The following is a 17904-nucleotide window of genomic DNA, read 5'->3' as shown; positions in this document are numbered from 1 at the left end:
AAAGCCCTCTTCTTCATCATTTCTGATATTACATTGCTGGGCTAGCATCCTAATAGCCTGTATATAAAGTCCACACCTCTGTCTCTGCTGCCTCGGTTCGGATAGTGCTGCAAAGAATGAAGTTTTCCAAGGTCCCAGAATTGGGGAATCTCCAGGGATTTGCTGCCTTATTAGGAGCGGCACCCTGCTGCAGATCACTGTGTCTCTGAGGGGTGGGGGTTAGATTTGATATCATACAAAAGGCCAGAAGTCTCGACAAACAAGAATTTGTGCCAGAAGAAAGAAGAGAGAATTAGGCAGATGGGACGGAAAACAAAGAGATGAGGAGACGGTGATAGAACAGTGGGATATTGTTCTGTGTGTTTGTGGAGGTTTATGTCTCAGTTTTCACATATTGACCATTGAACATAGACCATATACTATGGATACATGGCTATGGAGAAGCTGCGGAGACACCAGCAATAGGACCTGTTGTAAGAAAGTCTTCACTTGTGGGACTGGTGAACACATAGGAACTTTATCTTTAAGTGTCATATAATAGTTCACGAGAAGATGACTTTAACCCTTCTATTCCATGGTCATTGCTTACAGGAAAATGTAAGTCCTGTTGGTCTCTATCTCTTGAGACCTTGACTGAGATTTGGGTTTCTTGTATGTTCCTCAAGTCAATTCTTGCCTCCTAACTTTCCCTATTTTTCGAATGCTTGTTCTCACTGTTTTCTGTCCCTTTATATTGTCTTGCATTCTCTTCTTCTGGTCCTTTCGGAAGGAGGAGGAGGTAACATCCAGGGGAGGATGAGGGAAGCGTTAGAGATCAGTGCAAGCGCGATAGGGAGATTGAAGTACAGACAGCAGGCTGAGCTCTGAGACATCGCAGAAATCAAGTTCGTGAAGAAAAGAAGACACAATAAGTAATGGATCTGTTGATATTAAGAAGACATTGAACAGAAAGGGACACCTCTACAGTCTAAAAGGACTTTGCATGACATTTTTGTATTTTTAGGCGGTGTGAAATAAGATCCTCGGACATCATGGACTGTGGGTAAACCAGGGACACACCCCGGGATTGTCACACAAGAAAGGGTGAGTGTCAAAATGTTGGTGTTGGTTGAAGGTGTTAGCGATTAGGCTATCGTAAACTCTGTGTACTTTTCTATATTCTATACAGATGTATCCGAGCCGCGTTTTCTATGACTAATTGTGATTGCTGGTAATCGTGCCTTGTGTATCCGTACGTTGTAGGACTATTATTAGTGACACTAACGTTGGTTTCCCTTTTATTTTTCTCATTCCACCTTCCATCCTTTGCATTCTTTGCCTATGTTCTTCCTCTTGTTTCCCTTTGTTGCACTATGCTTTCCAAATCCATCATCTTCTGCAATAGCGTCTTTATGATTTATAACATTTACTATACTCTTTACAAAAACTAAACCTGTCTTCTTCACCGATGTATCCACCGCTACACCCCAACACCTCCCTTTCCACTGTGTTTTCCTCCATCCCTCCAACTTCTTTCTACTCTACTTCTCCATCATCTCCTCCTCGTACATCTACCCCTCTTCTTCCATCCCTTTCCATGGCTATTGGGGCATTATCAAATGCCTTGGGCCTCTGGATCCTGGCACGAGCCTACTCCGTCTCCCGAAGACTACGACGATCGAGGGCACAGTTTCTCCTCTTGGCTTCAGGGCTCCTTTTGACAGACTTGGCTGGACATCTTATAACTGGATCCTTTGTCCTGTGGCTCTATTCTTATGGAGGATTACCAATGGCTGGATGTCAATTTCTTGGTGGTTGCATGGTATTTTTTGGACTTTCTCCACTACTACTTGGGCTTCTTATGGCATGTGAGCGTTGCATTGGCCTTACAAAACCACTGTGGCATTCGGCTGTTGTTACCCAAACCCGAGCTCGAATCAGCCTTGGTGTAGCTTGGTGTGTAGCTCTTCTGGTGTCTACTCTACCACTACTGGGTTATGGTACATATGGACTGCAACCTTCAGGGACCTGGTGTTTTTTACAGGACCCGCCAGGATTTTGCCTACTGTTCTCTGGACTTGGTCTTGGATCGTTGGTGGCTGCATTGCTGTGTAATTTGGTAGTTGGAGTTACCTTGCTTCGAGCTAGACTCTTACGAGCCTCAGGAGAGGATCGCAGAAGGAGCCTTCGGGGTGCCCGTTCTCATGACCTGGAAATGATGGTGCAACTGTTGGCAATTACCATAGTTTCTTGTGTCTGCTGGAGTCCATTACTGGTGAGGAACTTTTTTGTATCCAATTCACTCTTCATTTCGATTATGCAGTAGACCTATTGCATTTGTTATCTTATCCCTCCCCCATGTTGGCAAACTGCCTTCTTGAATATAACTGCTAATAGAGATATTGAAAGGCTGATCTCACATGAGCATATTTATGCACCCATAATATGGACGAGTGTCTGGGCCCAACCACAGGTTTTACTGACCCGACTCGAGGCATCATGGGGATCTATGACCTGCAGTAGACCGGTATTCAGTAGACCTGCAGTCAGCCAGGACATTTGACTCTATTACAGACACTGGTCTAATCATTGAAAAGTTAGGCACCGACACCATAAGATTTATCTAAAGGCAGAGTGGAACTTTTTACTAGGCACAGTTCTTCATGGGACTCCAACAAGTGGAAATAAACAGAAGAAGACATAGGGCACAAATATAAATGTAGTATGATAGAAAACTACAGAGAGAACACTTAAAATGCTCACCTGAAGGGGTTATGCTGGTTTGGGTACAACTGTATTGCATGCCAATTACTCTACAGAGATCACCAAGTTTTGGTACCACCAGCTTCAAGCCAGAATGCAAATGGGGATGTGTTGTCCCAACCTGTTCACAAAGGGCAATAAAATCATCTAAGATGGCACTGTCCAATGGCATCATAAGCTGGATACCTCTGACACCAGTAGCTGTTTCCAGATAGTGGTATACAGTACAACGCGTTTCAACCCCCTCTGATTAAGACCATAGAGGGGTTGAAACGTGTTGTACTGTATGCACTGCTGTCCGGTTTGATAAATTCACTTGGCTACATCTACTGGTGTCAGAAGTATCCAGCATATAATTCCACCAAGCAGCGGCATTTCGATGTTTCTTTCTTAGTTTTATTGACCACAATTCCTTGTGTCATTTCAATGTCATACCTATAGGTCTACAAGCCTATTGAATGATGTTATCTTAGTGAGTTTCTACAGTGCATAAAAGAAACCGTTTGCTAACAAACTCAGCTCTGCTATATCTATGTACACAATGGCACTGATGGAATGCATTAAGCAATAATCTAAATAGACGTGCGTCACTGCAGCGCACAGACAGACACTGCCATAATACTGCAGTCGGATGGAGACATTAAAGGGACCTTAGTACCAGATCTGAGAAAGAAAAATAGACACTGATCATACTGAAGGGGAAAACTGTCCATGTCTCCTTTCCTGTCTGCATCGGCACTGCATACACAAAACGGTAGAATTATTAACCCATTGATTTACAGTCCTTTAAAACTTAGGTAAGGAAGAAGAACAAATAAATTGCTATTGTGCACACGCTCTACTATATACAAAGAATGGCAAGGAGGGTTATATATAGAGAGAGACTAGCACTGCTGCATGGCCAAGGTTATATATAACAGGACTAGCCTGCTGGTGGACAAAATTATTTATGAAGAGACTGGCACTGTTACAAGGGCAAGGTTTTATATTGATGTACGGGCACTGCTACATGGATGGGGTTATATATAAAGATACCGGCTCTAATACATGGACAAGGTTATATATAAGAGACTGGCACTGCTGCATGGAGAGGATTATACAGCGTGAGGCACAAGTCTGGATACACCTGTTTAATAGGAAGGGGGTCATGTAATATATCAGTCTTGGCTAGAATGTACTCGGAAACACACTGGAAGTGCCAGTTCTACTCCATCTTTACTTTTTTAACGGTTAATTGAGGGCAAAGTTGGTAAATTGTGGCTAGCACCCAGGGCACCCTTTTTTCATTGATGGATCACTTAATGGTGAGAAGTACCCCCAGATGTTACGGACACCATATTCCCATCTGTACTCAATGCGAACACTGAGTTTCCAAGTTACTTTTTAACAGGATGGTTCACCCCCACACTTTGCTGTGGAGGTATGCAGATGGCTGGATGTGCAAGTCCCTGGGCACTGGACTGGATGTAGAGGTCCAGCAGAATGGCCGCCAAGGTCGCCGGACTTAACGCCTTTGCACTATTATCTCTGGGGCCATTCAATGTGCCTTGTGTATTTGGAAAAAAATACACAATATGGTTCACCTGAAATAGTGGATTCTACAGTGCTGTGAAGAAATATCACCTGCAGTTCTTCAGTATTCGTGAAGAACGGGTTAAATGTTTAGCTTCGTGCATCCGGCAGACACATTGAACACATCATGTAAAGCACGGTAACTCCTAAACAACTAACTCTAGGTCAAAACTGATACTCCCAGTGTGTTTAGGAGTCAATTCTAGCCCATTTGAAAAGCCTGAGCTGAATATAATATGGTAGAGTTCAAAATGACATCTTGTCAACCAAAAACTGCGGTCTCCCTCTCAATTAATACTTGTACCCATCGAAGTCAATTTTCTCATTATTACACCAGTTAAACAGATGTGTCCAGACTTTTGCCTCACCCGGTACATTAAGGGACTGGTACATTATAGATAAAGAGACCGGCACTGCTACATATATAGGATACTATATACAGAGACTGGCATGGGGTGAAGTAGGGAAAGATGCTATTCCTATTGGCATAGAAGCACAAGTGCTGGCATGAGGAGTAGAGTGAAGTCGGCACTACTGGGTCTGAAGAAGGAGCCTTGGCATTTCTGAAGGTCTTACATCTAGAGCCTTGTCTGCTGGCGCCCCGCTGCCAGCATTAGTGGGTGCTGCTCATTATTTCATCTTTTATGTTGCTTCTCTGCCTTTTCATTCATGCCTCTTCTCTGTGACGGTCTCTCCACCTTCGCTCTTTTTTCGTCCTCCGTCCTTACCCCTTCCATGTCCTTTCCTCTCATCCTTGAGCTTCGTCCGGCTGACGGATGAGGTGACCGTGTCATGTTCAGTTATTTATGCCAATAATCCATGTTCTTCGGCCATGGGAAGAGGGAAAATCCAATCTATACATTTTCCTGCTGGGGTTGTGCTATTAACCCTATATATTACATTACCTCCATGCAGAACTAATGCCCTTTTCGAATCATACAATTTTATATTTAGGAAATAAGAAGGCGCTGACTCCAAGCTCAACAGGTCCAGAAACTGGCACAGGCTCAGTCTGCTTTAACTAACTCCACAAATATAGTTTGGTATCTGATATGTCCAGTGATGTAGGCCACTGGTTCCCAACCCCGCTACCATTAAATGATTGTCCCGCTTCTAGTTGTTTTGCTGCAGGAAGCAGACAGCTCCATACATTGCGCAGTGGCCAGAGTTGGTACTGCCGGCTGAGTCCTATTCATTTCAATAGGATACCAACCCAGGCCAATGTACAATGGAGGAAATTTACTAAGCTCAGAATTTCCTGTGCCGAGATTAGTCATTTTTACCTGGGCGCTGTATACATGAAGAGATGCACGCATCTTCAGGTATTCGGCGCATCCCTGGTGCCTCCATGCGTCTGACCTGGCGTATATTTCTGGTATAATTTACTCCAGTTTCTGGCGTAACTAATACATAAATATGTTGATTTGGGGTGGCTGTGCCCACCAGAAAGCTCTGCCTACTTATTGAAAAAGTGGCGTGGCTGATGCAAAAAAGAGAAAAGTTGCAAATTTTGATCAATTACAAATTTGCGCAAAAATGTGACTTTTTTTTACACCGGTTTCTGCCGTAAACCCTTTCATGAATGTGCTCTAATGTACGGAGCTGTTCGCTTCCTGCAGCAAAACAGCTAGAAGTAGGACAACCCCTTGAAGGACTTGCTGGAAATTGTCGTTCCATCTCCAGGAACTCCTCCACATCCTGTTACCTGCTGTGTTAGATTTATGGCAGACAGTGGTTGGCTTCTTCGCCTGCTGATATACAAGACGTCTTCTAGTGGTGAGTTCAGTTTTATGCCCCTACAGTACATGCGAAGGTTCTTTCCAATGTGGTCTTCCAAGGAACGCTTGACCAGGTTCTGAGGAGCCTCAAGGCTCCTAGAAACACGGATATTTTTTGAGAGTCATAGGACCCATTCTGGTCATTAGCAACTTCTTGTTGAGTTATGTTATTATCCGTCACACCTCACATCATATATACCTATTTATATACAACTACTGGCCCGATCATACAACCGGAACCACTTTCGGGTACATAAACCGCATTGGGCCACATTCATGTGACAGTTTGATTTAAAGTCATGTTAAAATGGCTAAAATTATGACATGCAGCATTATACCTGCAAAATGGGGAACGTTTTTTGTTACTTGCCAGATCTGCAAAGGGATGGAAAAAATAGTGGGTGTGGTCTATAAGGGGGCGTAACTTAGCCCAGATTTGTTAATTAGAGTAGATGGTAATAAATCTACACTGCTCACCGCAGGCATAGAACTCTTCTCCTCACTGTCAGACCGCTCAAAATATGGCAAATTTATTAAAGGGGTTGTCTGATCAACAACTTTAAAAATATAGGTGAATCTGGTAAACAGCAGATTTTGCCAGGGGAAGCCAAAGCCATCTGGGTGTTACCCCTGTACCAGCCACCGAAGGGACAATGCCCAGCTGGCTGTGGCTTAGCTTTGCTAAATCCACTGCTTATCAGAGTCAGTGGGACAGTGCAGGGTTTTGGGGGCTGTCTTGCCACCCCTAGTGGCAGGAGGCCAGCAGGGGTATTGGGAATAGCATAATATTAAAAAAAAAGCTTATTTTCAACACTGTGCTCCCCCATTATATCAGTCCATGACGCTACGGTCTTACCCCGCTGCTCACTTCAGGGTAGTGTTAGCATGTGATTGCTGTGGCCAATTAGTAGCCTCAGCCAAACCAACACTGAGGCCAGGAATTGGCCGCAGCAATCATATGATCGCGCGGCTTAGAAGTGAGCAGCAGGGGGGCCGTAGCAGCACGGATCAGAGCAAGGGAAGTAAGTATAAGCTGTTTTTTTACTGTATATGTGTGTATATGTGGGCACTATTATTAAGGTTGACAGGACAGGAGTGGGTACTATTACAGTGAGGGGACACTCAGATGCACTATTACTGTAAGGGGATACGCAGGGGCACTAACAGTGAGGGGACACTCAGGGGCACTATAACAGTGAGGGGACACTCAGGGGCACTATAACAGTGAGGGGACACTCAGGGGCACTATAACAGTGAGGGGACACTCAGGGGCACTTGACAGTGAGGGGACACGCAGGGGCACTATTACTGTGAAGGGGACACTCAGATGCACTATTACTGTAAGGGGACACTCAGGGGCACTATAACAGTGAGGGGACACTCAGGGGCACTATAACAGTGAGGGGACACTCAGGGGCACTATAACAGTGAGGGGACACTCAGGGGCACATAACAGTGAGGGGACACTCAGGGGCACTTGACAGTGAGGGGACACGCAGGGGCACTATTACTGTGAAGGGGACACTCAGATGCACTATTACTGTAAGGGGACACACAGGGGCACTATAACAGTGAGGGGACACTCAGGGGCACTATTACAGTGAGGGGACACTCAGGGGCACTATTTCAGTGAGGGGAAACTCAGGGGCACTATTACAGTGAGGGGACACTTAAGGGCACTATTACAGTGAGGGGACACTTAAGGGCACTATTACAGTGAGGGGAAACTCAGGGGCACTATTACAGTGAGGGGACACTCGGGCACTATTACATTGAGGGGACACTCGAGTACTATTACAGTGAGGGGAAACTCAGGGGCACTATTACAGTGAGGGGAAACTCAGGGGCACTATTACAGTGAGGGGACACTCGGGCACTATTACAGTGAGGGGACACTCGAGTACTATTACAGTGAGGGGACATTGGGTACTATTACAGTGAGGGGACACTCGGGTACTATTACAGTGAGGGGACACTCGGGTACTATTACAGTGAGGGGACACTCGGGTACTATTACAGTGAGGGGACACTCTGGTACTATTACAGTGAGAGGACACTCGGGTACTATTACAGTGAGGGGACACTCGGGTACTATTACTGTGCAGGGGACACTCGGGTACTATTACTGTGCAGGGGACACTCGGGTACTATTACTGTGCAGGGGACACTCGGGTACAATTACTGTGCAGGGGACACTTGGGTACTATTACTGTGCAGGGGACACTCGGGTACTATTACAGTGAGGGGACACTCGGGTACTATTACAGTGAGGGGACACTCGGGTACTATTACTGTGCAGGGGACACTCGGGTACTATTACTGTGCAGGGGACACTCGGGTACTATTACTGTGCAGGGGACACTCGGGTACTATTACTGTGCAGGGGACACTCGGGTACTATTACTGTGCAGGGGACACTCGGGTACTATTACTGTGCAGGGGACACTCGGGTACTATTACTGTGCAGGGGACACTCGGGTACTATTACTGTGCAGGGGACACTCGGGTACTATTACTGTGCAGGGGACACTCGGGTACTATTACAGTGAGGGGACACTCGGGTACTATTACAGTGAGGGGACACTCGGGTACTATTACTGTGCAGGGGACACTCGGCTACTATTACTGTGCAGGGGACACTCGGGTACTATTACTGTGCAGGGGACACTCGGGTACTATTACTGTGCAGGGGACACTCGGGTACTATTACTGTGCAGGGGACACTCGGGTACTATTACTGTGCAGGGGACACTCGGGTACTATTACAGTGAGGGGACACTCGGGTACTATTACAGTGAGGGGACACTCGGGTACTATTACAGTGAGGGGACACTCGGGTACTATTACAGTGAGGGGACACTCGGGTACTATTACTGTGCAGGGGACACTCGGGTACTATTACTGTGCAGGGGACACTCGGGTACTATTACTGTGCAGGGGATACTCGGCTACTATTACTGTGCAGGGGACACTCGGGTACTATTACTGTGCAGGGGACACTCGGGGGCACTATTACTGTGCAGGGGACACTCGGGGGCACTATTACTGTGCAGGGGACACTCGGGGGCACTATTACTGTGCAGGGGACACTCGGGGGCACTATTACTGTGCAGGGGACACTCGGGGGCACTATTACTGTGCAGGGGACACTCGGGGGTACTATTACAGTGAAGGGACACTCGGGCACTATTACAGTGAGGGGACACTCGAGTACTATTACAGTGAGGGGACACTCGGGTACTATTACAGTGAGGGGACACTCGGGTACTATTACTGTGCAGGGGACACTCGGGTACAATTACTGTGCAGGGGACACTCGGGTACTATTACTGTGCAGGGGACACTCGGGTACTATTACTGTGCAGGGGACACTCGGGTACAATTACTGTGCAGGGGACACTCGGGTACTATTACTGTGCAGGGGACACTCGGGTACTATTACTGTGCAGGGGACACTCGGGTACAATTACTGTGCAGGGGACACTCGGGTACTATTACTGTGCAGGGGACACTCGGGTACTATTACAGTGCAGGGGACACTCGGGTACAATTACAGTGCAGGGGACACTCGGGTACAATTACTGTGCAGGGGACACTCGGGTACAATTACTGTGCAGGGGACACTCGGGTACAATTACTGTGCAGGGGACACTCGGGTACTATTACTGTGCAGGGGACACTCGGGTACAATTACTGTGCAGGGGACACTCGGGTACTATTACTGTGCAGGGGACACTCGGGTACTATTACTGTGCAGGGGACACTCGGGTACTATTACTGTGCAGGGGACACTCGGGTACTATTACTGTGCAGGGGACACTCGGGTACTATTACTGTGCAGGGGACACTCGGGTACTATTACTGTGCAGGGGACACTCGGGTACTATTACTGTGCAGGGGACACTCGGGTACTATTACTGTGCAGGGGACACTCGGGTACTATTACTGTGCAGGGGACACTCGGGTACTATTACTTTGCAGGGGACACTCGGGCACTATTACTGTGCAGGGGACACTCGGGCACTATTACTGTGCAGGGGACACTCGGGGGCACTATTACTGTGCAGGGGACACTCGGGGGCACTATTACTGTGCAGGGGACACTCGGGGGCACTATTACTGTGCAGGGGACACTCGGGGGCACTATTACTGTGCAGGGGACACTCGGGGGCACTATTACTGTGCAGGGGACACTCGGGGGCACTATTACTGTGCAGGGGACACTCGGGGGCACTATTACTGTGCAGGGGACACTCGGGGGCACTATTACTGTGCAGGGGACACTCGGGGGCACTATTACTGTGCAGGGGACACTCGGGGGCACTATTACTGTGCAGGGGACACTCGGGGGCACTATTACTGTGCAGGGGACACTCGGGGGCACTATTACTGTGCAGGGGACACTCGGGGGCACTATTACTGTGCAGGGGACACTCGGGGGCACTATTACTGTGCAGGGGACACTCGGGGGCACTATTACTGTGCAGGGGACACTCGGGGGCACTATTACTGTGCAGGGGACACTCGGGGGCACTATTACTGTGCAGGGGACACTCGGGGGCACTATTACTGTGCAGGGGACACTCGGGGGCACTATTACTGTGCAGGGGACACTCGGGGGCACTATTACTGTGCAGGGGACACTCGGGGGCACTATTACTGTGCAGGGGACACTAGGGGGCACTATTACTGTGCAGGGGACACTCGGGTACAATTACTGTGCAGGGGACACTCGGGTACAATTACTGTGCAGGGGACACTCGGGTACAATTACTGTGCAGGGGACACTCGGGTACAATTACTGTGCAGGGGACACTCGGGCACAATTACTGTGCAGGGGACACTCGGGTACTATTACTGTGCAGGGGACACTCGGGCACTATTACTGTGCAGGGGACACTCGGGCACTATTACTGTGCAGGGGACACTCGGGCACTATTACTGTGCAGGGGACACTCGGGCACTATTACTGTGCAGGGGGCACTATTACTGTGCAGGGGACACTCGGGGGCACTATTACTGTGCAGGGGACACTCGCGGGCACTATTACTGTGCAGGGGACACTCGGGGGCACTATTACTGTGCAGGGGACACTCGGGGGCACTATTACTGTGCAGGGGACACTCGGGGGCACTATTACTGTGCAGGGGACACTCGGGGGCACTATTACTGTGCAGGGGACACTCGGGGGTACTATTACAGTGAAGGGACACTCGGGCACTATTACAGTGAGGGGACACTCGAGTACTATTACAGTGAGGGGACACTCGGGTACTATTACAGTGAGGGGACACTCGGGTACTATTACTGTGCAGGGGACACTCGGGTACAATTACTGTGCAGGGGACACTCGGGTACAATTACTGTGCAGGGGACACTCGGGTACAATTACTGTGCAGGGGACACTCGGGTACAATTACTGTGCAGGGGACACTCGGGTACTATTACTGTGCAGGGGACACTCGGGTACTATTACTGTGCAGGGGACACTCGGGTACTATTACTGTGCAGGGGACACTCGGGTACTATTACTGTGCAGGGGACACTCGGGTACAATTACTGTGCAGGGGACACTCGGGTACTATTACAGTGCAGGGGACACTCGGGTACAATTACAGTGCAGGGGACACTCGGGTACAATTACAGTGCAGGGGACACTCGGGTACAATTACAGTGCAGGGGACACTCGGGTACAATTACTGTGCAGGGGACACTCGGGTACAATTACTGTGCAGGGGACACTCGGGTACAATTACTGTGCAGGGGACACTCGGGTACTATTACTGTGCAGGGGACACTCGGGTACTATTACTGTGCAGGGGACACTCGGGTACTATTACTGTGCAGGGGACACTCGGGTACTATTACTGTGCAGGGGACACTCGGGTACTATTACTGTGCAGGGGACACTCGGGTACTATTACTGTGCAGGGGACACTCGGGTACTATTACTGTGCAGGGGACACTCGGGTACTATTACTGTGCAGGGGACACTCGGGTACTATTACTGTGCAGGGGACACTCGGGTACTATTACTTTGCAGGGGACACTCGGGCACTATTACTGTGCAGGGGACACTCGGGCACTATTACTGTGCAGGGGACACTCGGGGGCACTATTACTGTGCAGGGGACACTCGGGGGCACTATTACTGTGCAGGGGACACTCGGGGGCACTATTACTGTGCAGGGGACACTCGGGGGCACTATTACTGTGCAGGGGACACTCGGGGGCACTATTACTGTGCAGGGGACACTCGGGGGCACTATTACTGTGCAGGGGACACTCGGGGGCACTATTACTGTGCAGGGGACACTCGGGCACTATTACTTTGCAGGGGACACTCGGGCACTATTACTGTGCAGGGGACACTCGGGCACTATTACTATGCAGGGGACACTCGGGGGCACTATTACTGTGCAGGGGACACTCGGGGGCACTATTACTGTGCATGGGACACTCGGGGGCACTATTACTGTGCAGGGGACACTCGGGGGCACTATTACTGTGCAGGGGACACTCGGGGGCACTATTACTGTGCAGGGGACACTCGGGGGCACTATTACTGTGCAGGGGACACTCGGGGGCACTATTACTGTGCAGGGGACACTCGGGGGCACTATTACTGTGCAGGGGACACTCGGGGGCACTATTACTGTGCAGGGGACACTCGGGGGCACTATTACTGTGCAGGGGACACTCGGGGGCACTATTACTGTGCAGGGGACACTCGGGGGCACTATTACTGTGCAGGGGACACTCGGGGGCACTATTACTGTGCAGGGGACACTCGGGGGCACTATTACTGTGCAGGGGACACTCGGGGGCACTATTACTGTGCAGGGGACACTCGGGGGCACTATTACTGTGCAGGGGACACTCGGGTACAATTACTGTGCAGGGGACACTCGGGTACAATTACTGTGCAGGGGACACTCGGGTACAATTACTGTGCAGGGGACACTCGGGTACAATTACTGTGCAGGGGACACTCGGGTACAATTACTGTGCAGGGGACACTCGGGTACAATTACTGTGCAGGGGACACTCGGGTACTATTACTGTGCAGGGGACACTCGGGTACTATTACTGTGCAGGGGACACTCGGGTACTATTACTGTGCAGGGGACACTCGGGCACTATTACAGTGCAGGGGACACTCGGGGGCACTATTACAGTGCAGGGGACACTCGGGGGCACTATTACAGTGCAGGGGACACTCGGGGGCACTATTACAGTGCAGGGGACACTCGGGGGCACTATTACAGTGCAGGGGACACTCGGGGGCACTATTACAGTGCAGGGGACACTCGGGGGCACTATTACTGTGCAGGGGACACTCGGGGGCACTATTACTGTGCAGGGGACACTCGGGGGCACTATTACTGTGCAGGGGACACTCGGGGGCACTATTACTGTGCAGGGGACACTCGGGGGCACTATTACTGTGCAGGGGACACTCGGGGGCACTATTACTGTGCAGGGGACACTCGGGGGCACTATTACTGTGCAGGGGACACTCGGGGGCACTATTACTGTGCAGGGGACACTCGGGGGCACTATTACTGTGCAGGGGACACTCGGGGGCACTATTACTGTGCAGGGGACACTCGGGCACTATTACTGTGAGGGCACATAAAGGGAGTAGCTTAGCAAAGGAGCATGGCCTAATGGAAAAAATTTGCTGTGGCACCCCTAGTGCACTGCAAGAATTATTCCTCTTTTGGTTCTTCGAACATTGAAAGGTATGGACTAGTATTACACACAGACTATAAGGCTATCTTTAGTGAGAAGCTAATTAATATGAGCAAACAAGTGAGGGGTAAACAGCCATAGGTTGATGCCAAGTGATGGAACGGTGTGGAGGTTGTAACAACATGCTGTAGGTCCTCCTGGCCTGGAGTGGAGCAGTATACAACTACAGCAAGTGGCTTCTCTAGTCTATGTACTGTCCCATCTCAAATTGATGCAGTCAATATTTTAAAATTTCCAAAAACATTGTTCCAATGCCTGCCGTACATGGAGAAGCATCAGGAGACATCACTGTCATAGACTGTAAGGTAAGCAGGGACCGAAACCTCTGATAACCATGAGTGGCTGATGAGGTTTGAATAGAACGTACAGAATAAGAGCAATAAGTCTGCAGATGGACTTGGGTCAACTTGGAAATTAGGGACAGCTGCTGACTGAACCCATCTAGGTGACATCTGGTGGCATGTTGGTACATGTTTAGCATCTGTGCTTGTTTTAACTCTCAGTATTTGCCTCATTATAAGGCCGCCTGCAGACGAGCGGAAATCCCGCCGCGGGATTTCCCGCGGGATTTCCGCCGCTGAAAGTCTGCATAGGAGTGCATTACAATACGCACTCACCTGGCCGCCGGCTCCGGTCTGCGCATGCGCCGGCTGCGCGGCAGCCGGCACATCAAAGAGCCGGGGCCGTCAGGCGCGGGTGAGTACGCGCTCGTCCCTGCAGGCTCTGGGGTCGGATCGCGCGGCGAGATTTCTCGCTGCCGGATCCGACCCGCTCGTCTGCAGGCGGCCTAAGAGACTTGGGTGAGGTTGGACTACCAGTAATCTGTTGTCTACTTTTGTAACTCCTCTTTTGTGGTTCCATATCCCAATACCCCCTGGCAAACTGCTGATTTTGACCCAATGAAGTTCATAAGGTCTTATAGGGTAAATGATGAGGTAGTGATGCACCTCAGAGGATGGGATTACTTACTCCATTGGTCATTCATTCCCTTTTCTTGTTTATGAATCAAGGTACAAAAGAGAAACAGAAGGGCTAGGGAATACTACGGTATACACAAGACAAATTGATAGAAAGGGGGATTGGCTGGGGTGTAACCATAATGGGTGCAGCGGATGCAGTAGCACCTGGGCCCTGGAGACTAAGGTGGCCCATAAGATCTTTCATTTCTATATAAGGGTACCAGTTCTATGAATGAAGCATTATAGTCAGTGGGGCATTACAGATTCTGCATTGTGGCCCAGTAGCTTCAGATTGCACCTCTGGGATGGGAAGATGGAAAGTCTGTATACTTATTTGCAGCTTCTGTGACTGGGCGACAAAATACACATTTCCCTGAAAATAAGCCCTAGCTCCATTTAAAAAAAAGGAGCTCCAATGCGCTTCTTGCAGTCCTCGGCTGCCTACAGGAGATCACTTCCTGGTTATGGGATTAATATATATCACCTCCAGGAAGCAATGCTCTGATTGGTTTTCGAGCGCTGCTCAGCCGAGCAATGCAGTGCTCGATAAACCAATGTGATTGCTGTGATTGGTTCACCGAGCGCTACATTGATTAGCTGACTAGCGGTCAAAGAACCAATCACAACCATCACGTTGTGGAAGCGGGAATTATGAATTGGCCAATCAATGCTGAGGCTCAGCCAATTCATAAATCCGGCATCCACTATGCAATGGCTGTGATTGGCTAAGCAGCAGTCAAAAAAACCAAATCAATGCAGCGCTCGATGAACTAATCAGACCCATTACTTCCTGAAGGCGGGATTTATGAATCCCGTAACCAGGAAATGATCTTCTATGGGCGGCCGAGAACTGCAAGAAGCACATCAGAACTCCGGAGAGCAGCGGGAGGGACCTGGACCGAGCCTGCTAGGTAAGTATAATAAGTCATCCTCCAAAAATAAGACCTAGCGCCTCTTTTGGTGCAAAGAATTTAATATAAGACTGGGTCTTATTTTCAGTGAAACACAGTACATTTCCCTGCAGCCTCCATAGTGATTGACTATGAAGAGAGTAGAGCACTCATAAGCACATCATTTTCTCTTTGTTTGTTCAATGATTTGTTTAACCCCCTAAAGAAGTTATCCAGGTGCCCCTAAAAATCTGAAAACAGAGTGCACTGAGAATATGAAAAAAAAGTCATACCTCACCCATACCCCAGCCAACCCCGTTCTGCAAACACCTAGTTACTACTTCCTACTACAGCAGCAATCACGTCCCAACATGGGGACATGTGACCGCTACAGTTCATCATTGCCCGAAGCAAGCCTGTGATTGGATGCATTGGTCACATGTCACTGGGATCAGTGATGTCATTACTGCAGCCAAGGACTGAACACTAGCGGGATGGGAGTGGGAGGGGATCTTTTTTTCAAGTTTTTTTTTTTGCCTGGAAACCCCTTTAAAGGGGAAACTAAAAGTGTTTACCAAAATAGACCTGTCGGGTCATGTACTGCAGCACATTTGCTGTATGCTAATTTCTTTCCATTCCTTTATACGCAGGTCTCTGTGGTGATGCTACAGGCTGGCACACCACTGCCCCGGCCCAACTGGCTGCTGTTCACGGTGCGCTTGGCTTCATGTAACCAGATCTTGGATCCTTGGGTGTACATTCTCCTGAGACGGGCTGTACTACGTCGCCTCTGCAGCATCTTTGTGAGGCTTTCCCGCGTGCGCGGTGGGAAGCCAATCCGTTGGGATCCAAGGGACTTTCGAAGCTCGAACCATAGTGAAATCAGCCGCTTATAGGTTCCATGCATGAAAATACTCCAATAATCTCCAGAGAAAATGCAGGGATTTCTCTGAGAACAACATATGGACCACTAAATGTATCAATGGACCTCGTAGTTGCATGGTTGACACAGAAGAATCCAAGAGGGTAATCTACGTAGACCGGCCCTTGTGGACATGTACATAAATGGACGACTCTTATGGATGACTGACTCATAAAGTATGGTGGTACAATTGTCTTACTGGTGAGCATGACTAATATTGGGATTACTGTAGTAACTGCACTCCGGTACTCACAGATGCTGGCGGGTAACGGCTCCGCACCATTCTTTTATACTGGGGGGGCTTCTGTTGATGGAACCTCACAAATTTGTGCGAGAGAGAAGTCGAAGGACTGTGTAGCCTCACCATCTTTGTAATAAAAATAGAGGTTCAGTCTCGGTTTATTTGGTTGATTGGCAATAAGTATCAGTAGGAGATATCGCCATTGTCTTGCCTTAAAGGGGATCTATCGTTGCATTGTGCTGGTATTCTGTTGTTCTTGCTGGAAATGTATGAATTTAAGGGGTTGTGTCAAAATGCCATCCCTTGTTCATATGCCCTATTAGGGAACATGAAAGTCACATAGAAGCATCCCCCGATTTGGACCCACCTCTATGACCAGAATGGAGAGCAGAAGAAATGTCTCATTGCCTGCAGCTTGCCAAGAGCGGAACCCACGGCGATCAGCTATTCGCCCCAACCATGGGTTGTGAAAAGGGTTGTGCATGTTGGTACAATCCTTTTAATTGACAACTAGGGTCTTACTATTCTACTTGTCAGTGGGGTGTGATCTTGAGTACTCTGACCAGGGCAGTACTGATTGGACAGTGTCAGGTTTCGTATGGAGACTCCATACTGACAAGGGGAATGATAACACCCAGTTGTCAATTTAGGGGCATTTTAAGCATATTTAGTTTCTTAAAATCGTATGTGCGGTATACATTTTGATCTATTTTTGATCTAAAAAAAAAGATAAGTTTTTAGCTTGACAGTTTTTTTTCTTTGATCGCAAAAATCATTTACGTTAAGCATATGGAAACATACAGCCGTACGTTTGCCATTGACTGCAGTGTTAAAAAAAAGACTTACATCTCCATATGAGTTTTTTTTTGTTGGACAGAACCGCGTAACCGGCTATGTATTTCAATCCCACAAAAAAAAAAAAACCACACACATGAAGATGTCTGTTAGGCTAAACATAATGAAAAGTATGCATAGTCGGACTATGTGTACCCATTATAGCCTGTGGATCCGTGAAGCACCAGGTGTTTTACAGGTGTTTTACATA

The 17904-nt window shown here is 48.5% G+C and overlaps 1 protein-coding gene across 1 annotated transcript; it reads left to right on the top strand.

Annotated features, from left to right (window-relative positions):
- The first annotated feature begins 198 nt into the window (after positions 1 to 198).
- Positions 199 to 17095, top strand: LOC136610829 (prostaglandin E2 receptor EP1 subtype-like). Its single transcript, XM_066590025.1, has 3 exons — positions 199 to 1083; positions 1385 to 2254; positions 16347 to 17095. The coding sequence occupies exons 2-3, from the start codon at positions 1448 to 1450 to the stop codon at positions 16590 to 16592; spliced, it is 1053 nt and encodes a 350-aa protein (XP_066446122.1). The 5' UTR covers positions 199 to 1083; positions 1385 to 1447; the 3' UTR covers positions 16593 to 17095.
- The last annotated feature ends 809 nt before the right edge of the window (positions 17096 to 17904 follow it).

Source organism: Eleutherodactylus coqui, chromosome 2 (genome assembly GCF_035609145.1).
Source record: "Eleutherodactylus coqui strain aEleCoq1 chromosome 2, aEleCoq1.hap1, whole genome shotgun sequence".
Classification (NCBI taxonomy): domain Eukaryota; kingdom Metazoa; phylum Chordata; class Amphibia; order Anura; family Eleutherodactylidae; genus Eleutherodactylus; species Eleutherodactylus coqui.
This window is presented reverse-complemented; position numbering and strand designations above follow the sequence as displayed.

What these genes read in the sequence shown, in the direction of transcription:
- LOC136610829 (XM_066590025.1), top strand. Translation starts at nt 1,448, where the DNA reads ATGTATCCACCGCTACACCCCAACACCTCCCTTTCCACTGTGTTTTCC. An exon ending in TCTGCTGGAGTCCATTACTG is followed by an intron (nt 2,255 to 16,346) that starts GTGAGGAACTTT and finishes CTTTATACGCAG; the next exon opens with GTCTCTGTGGTGATGCTACA.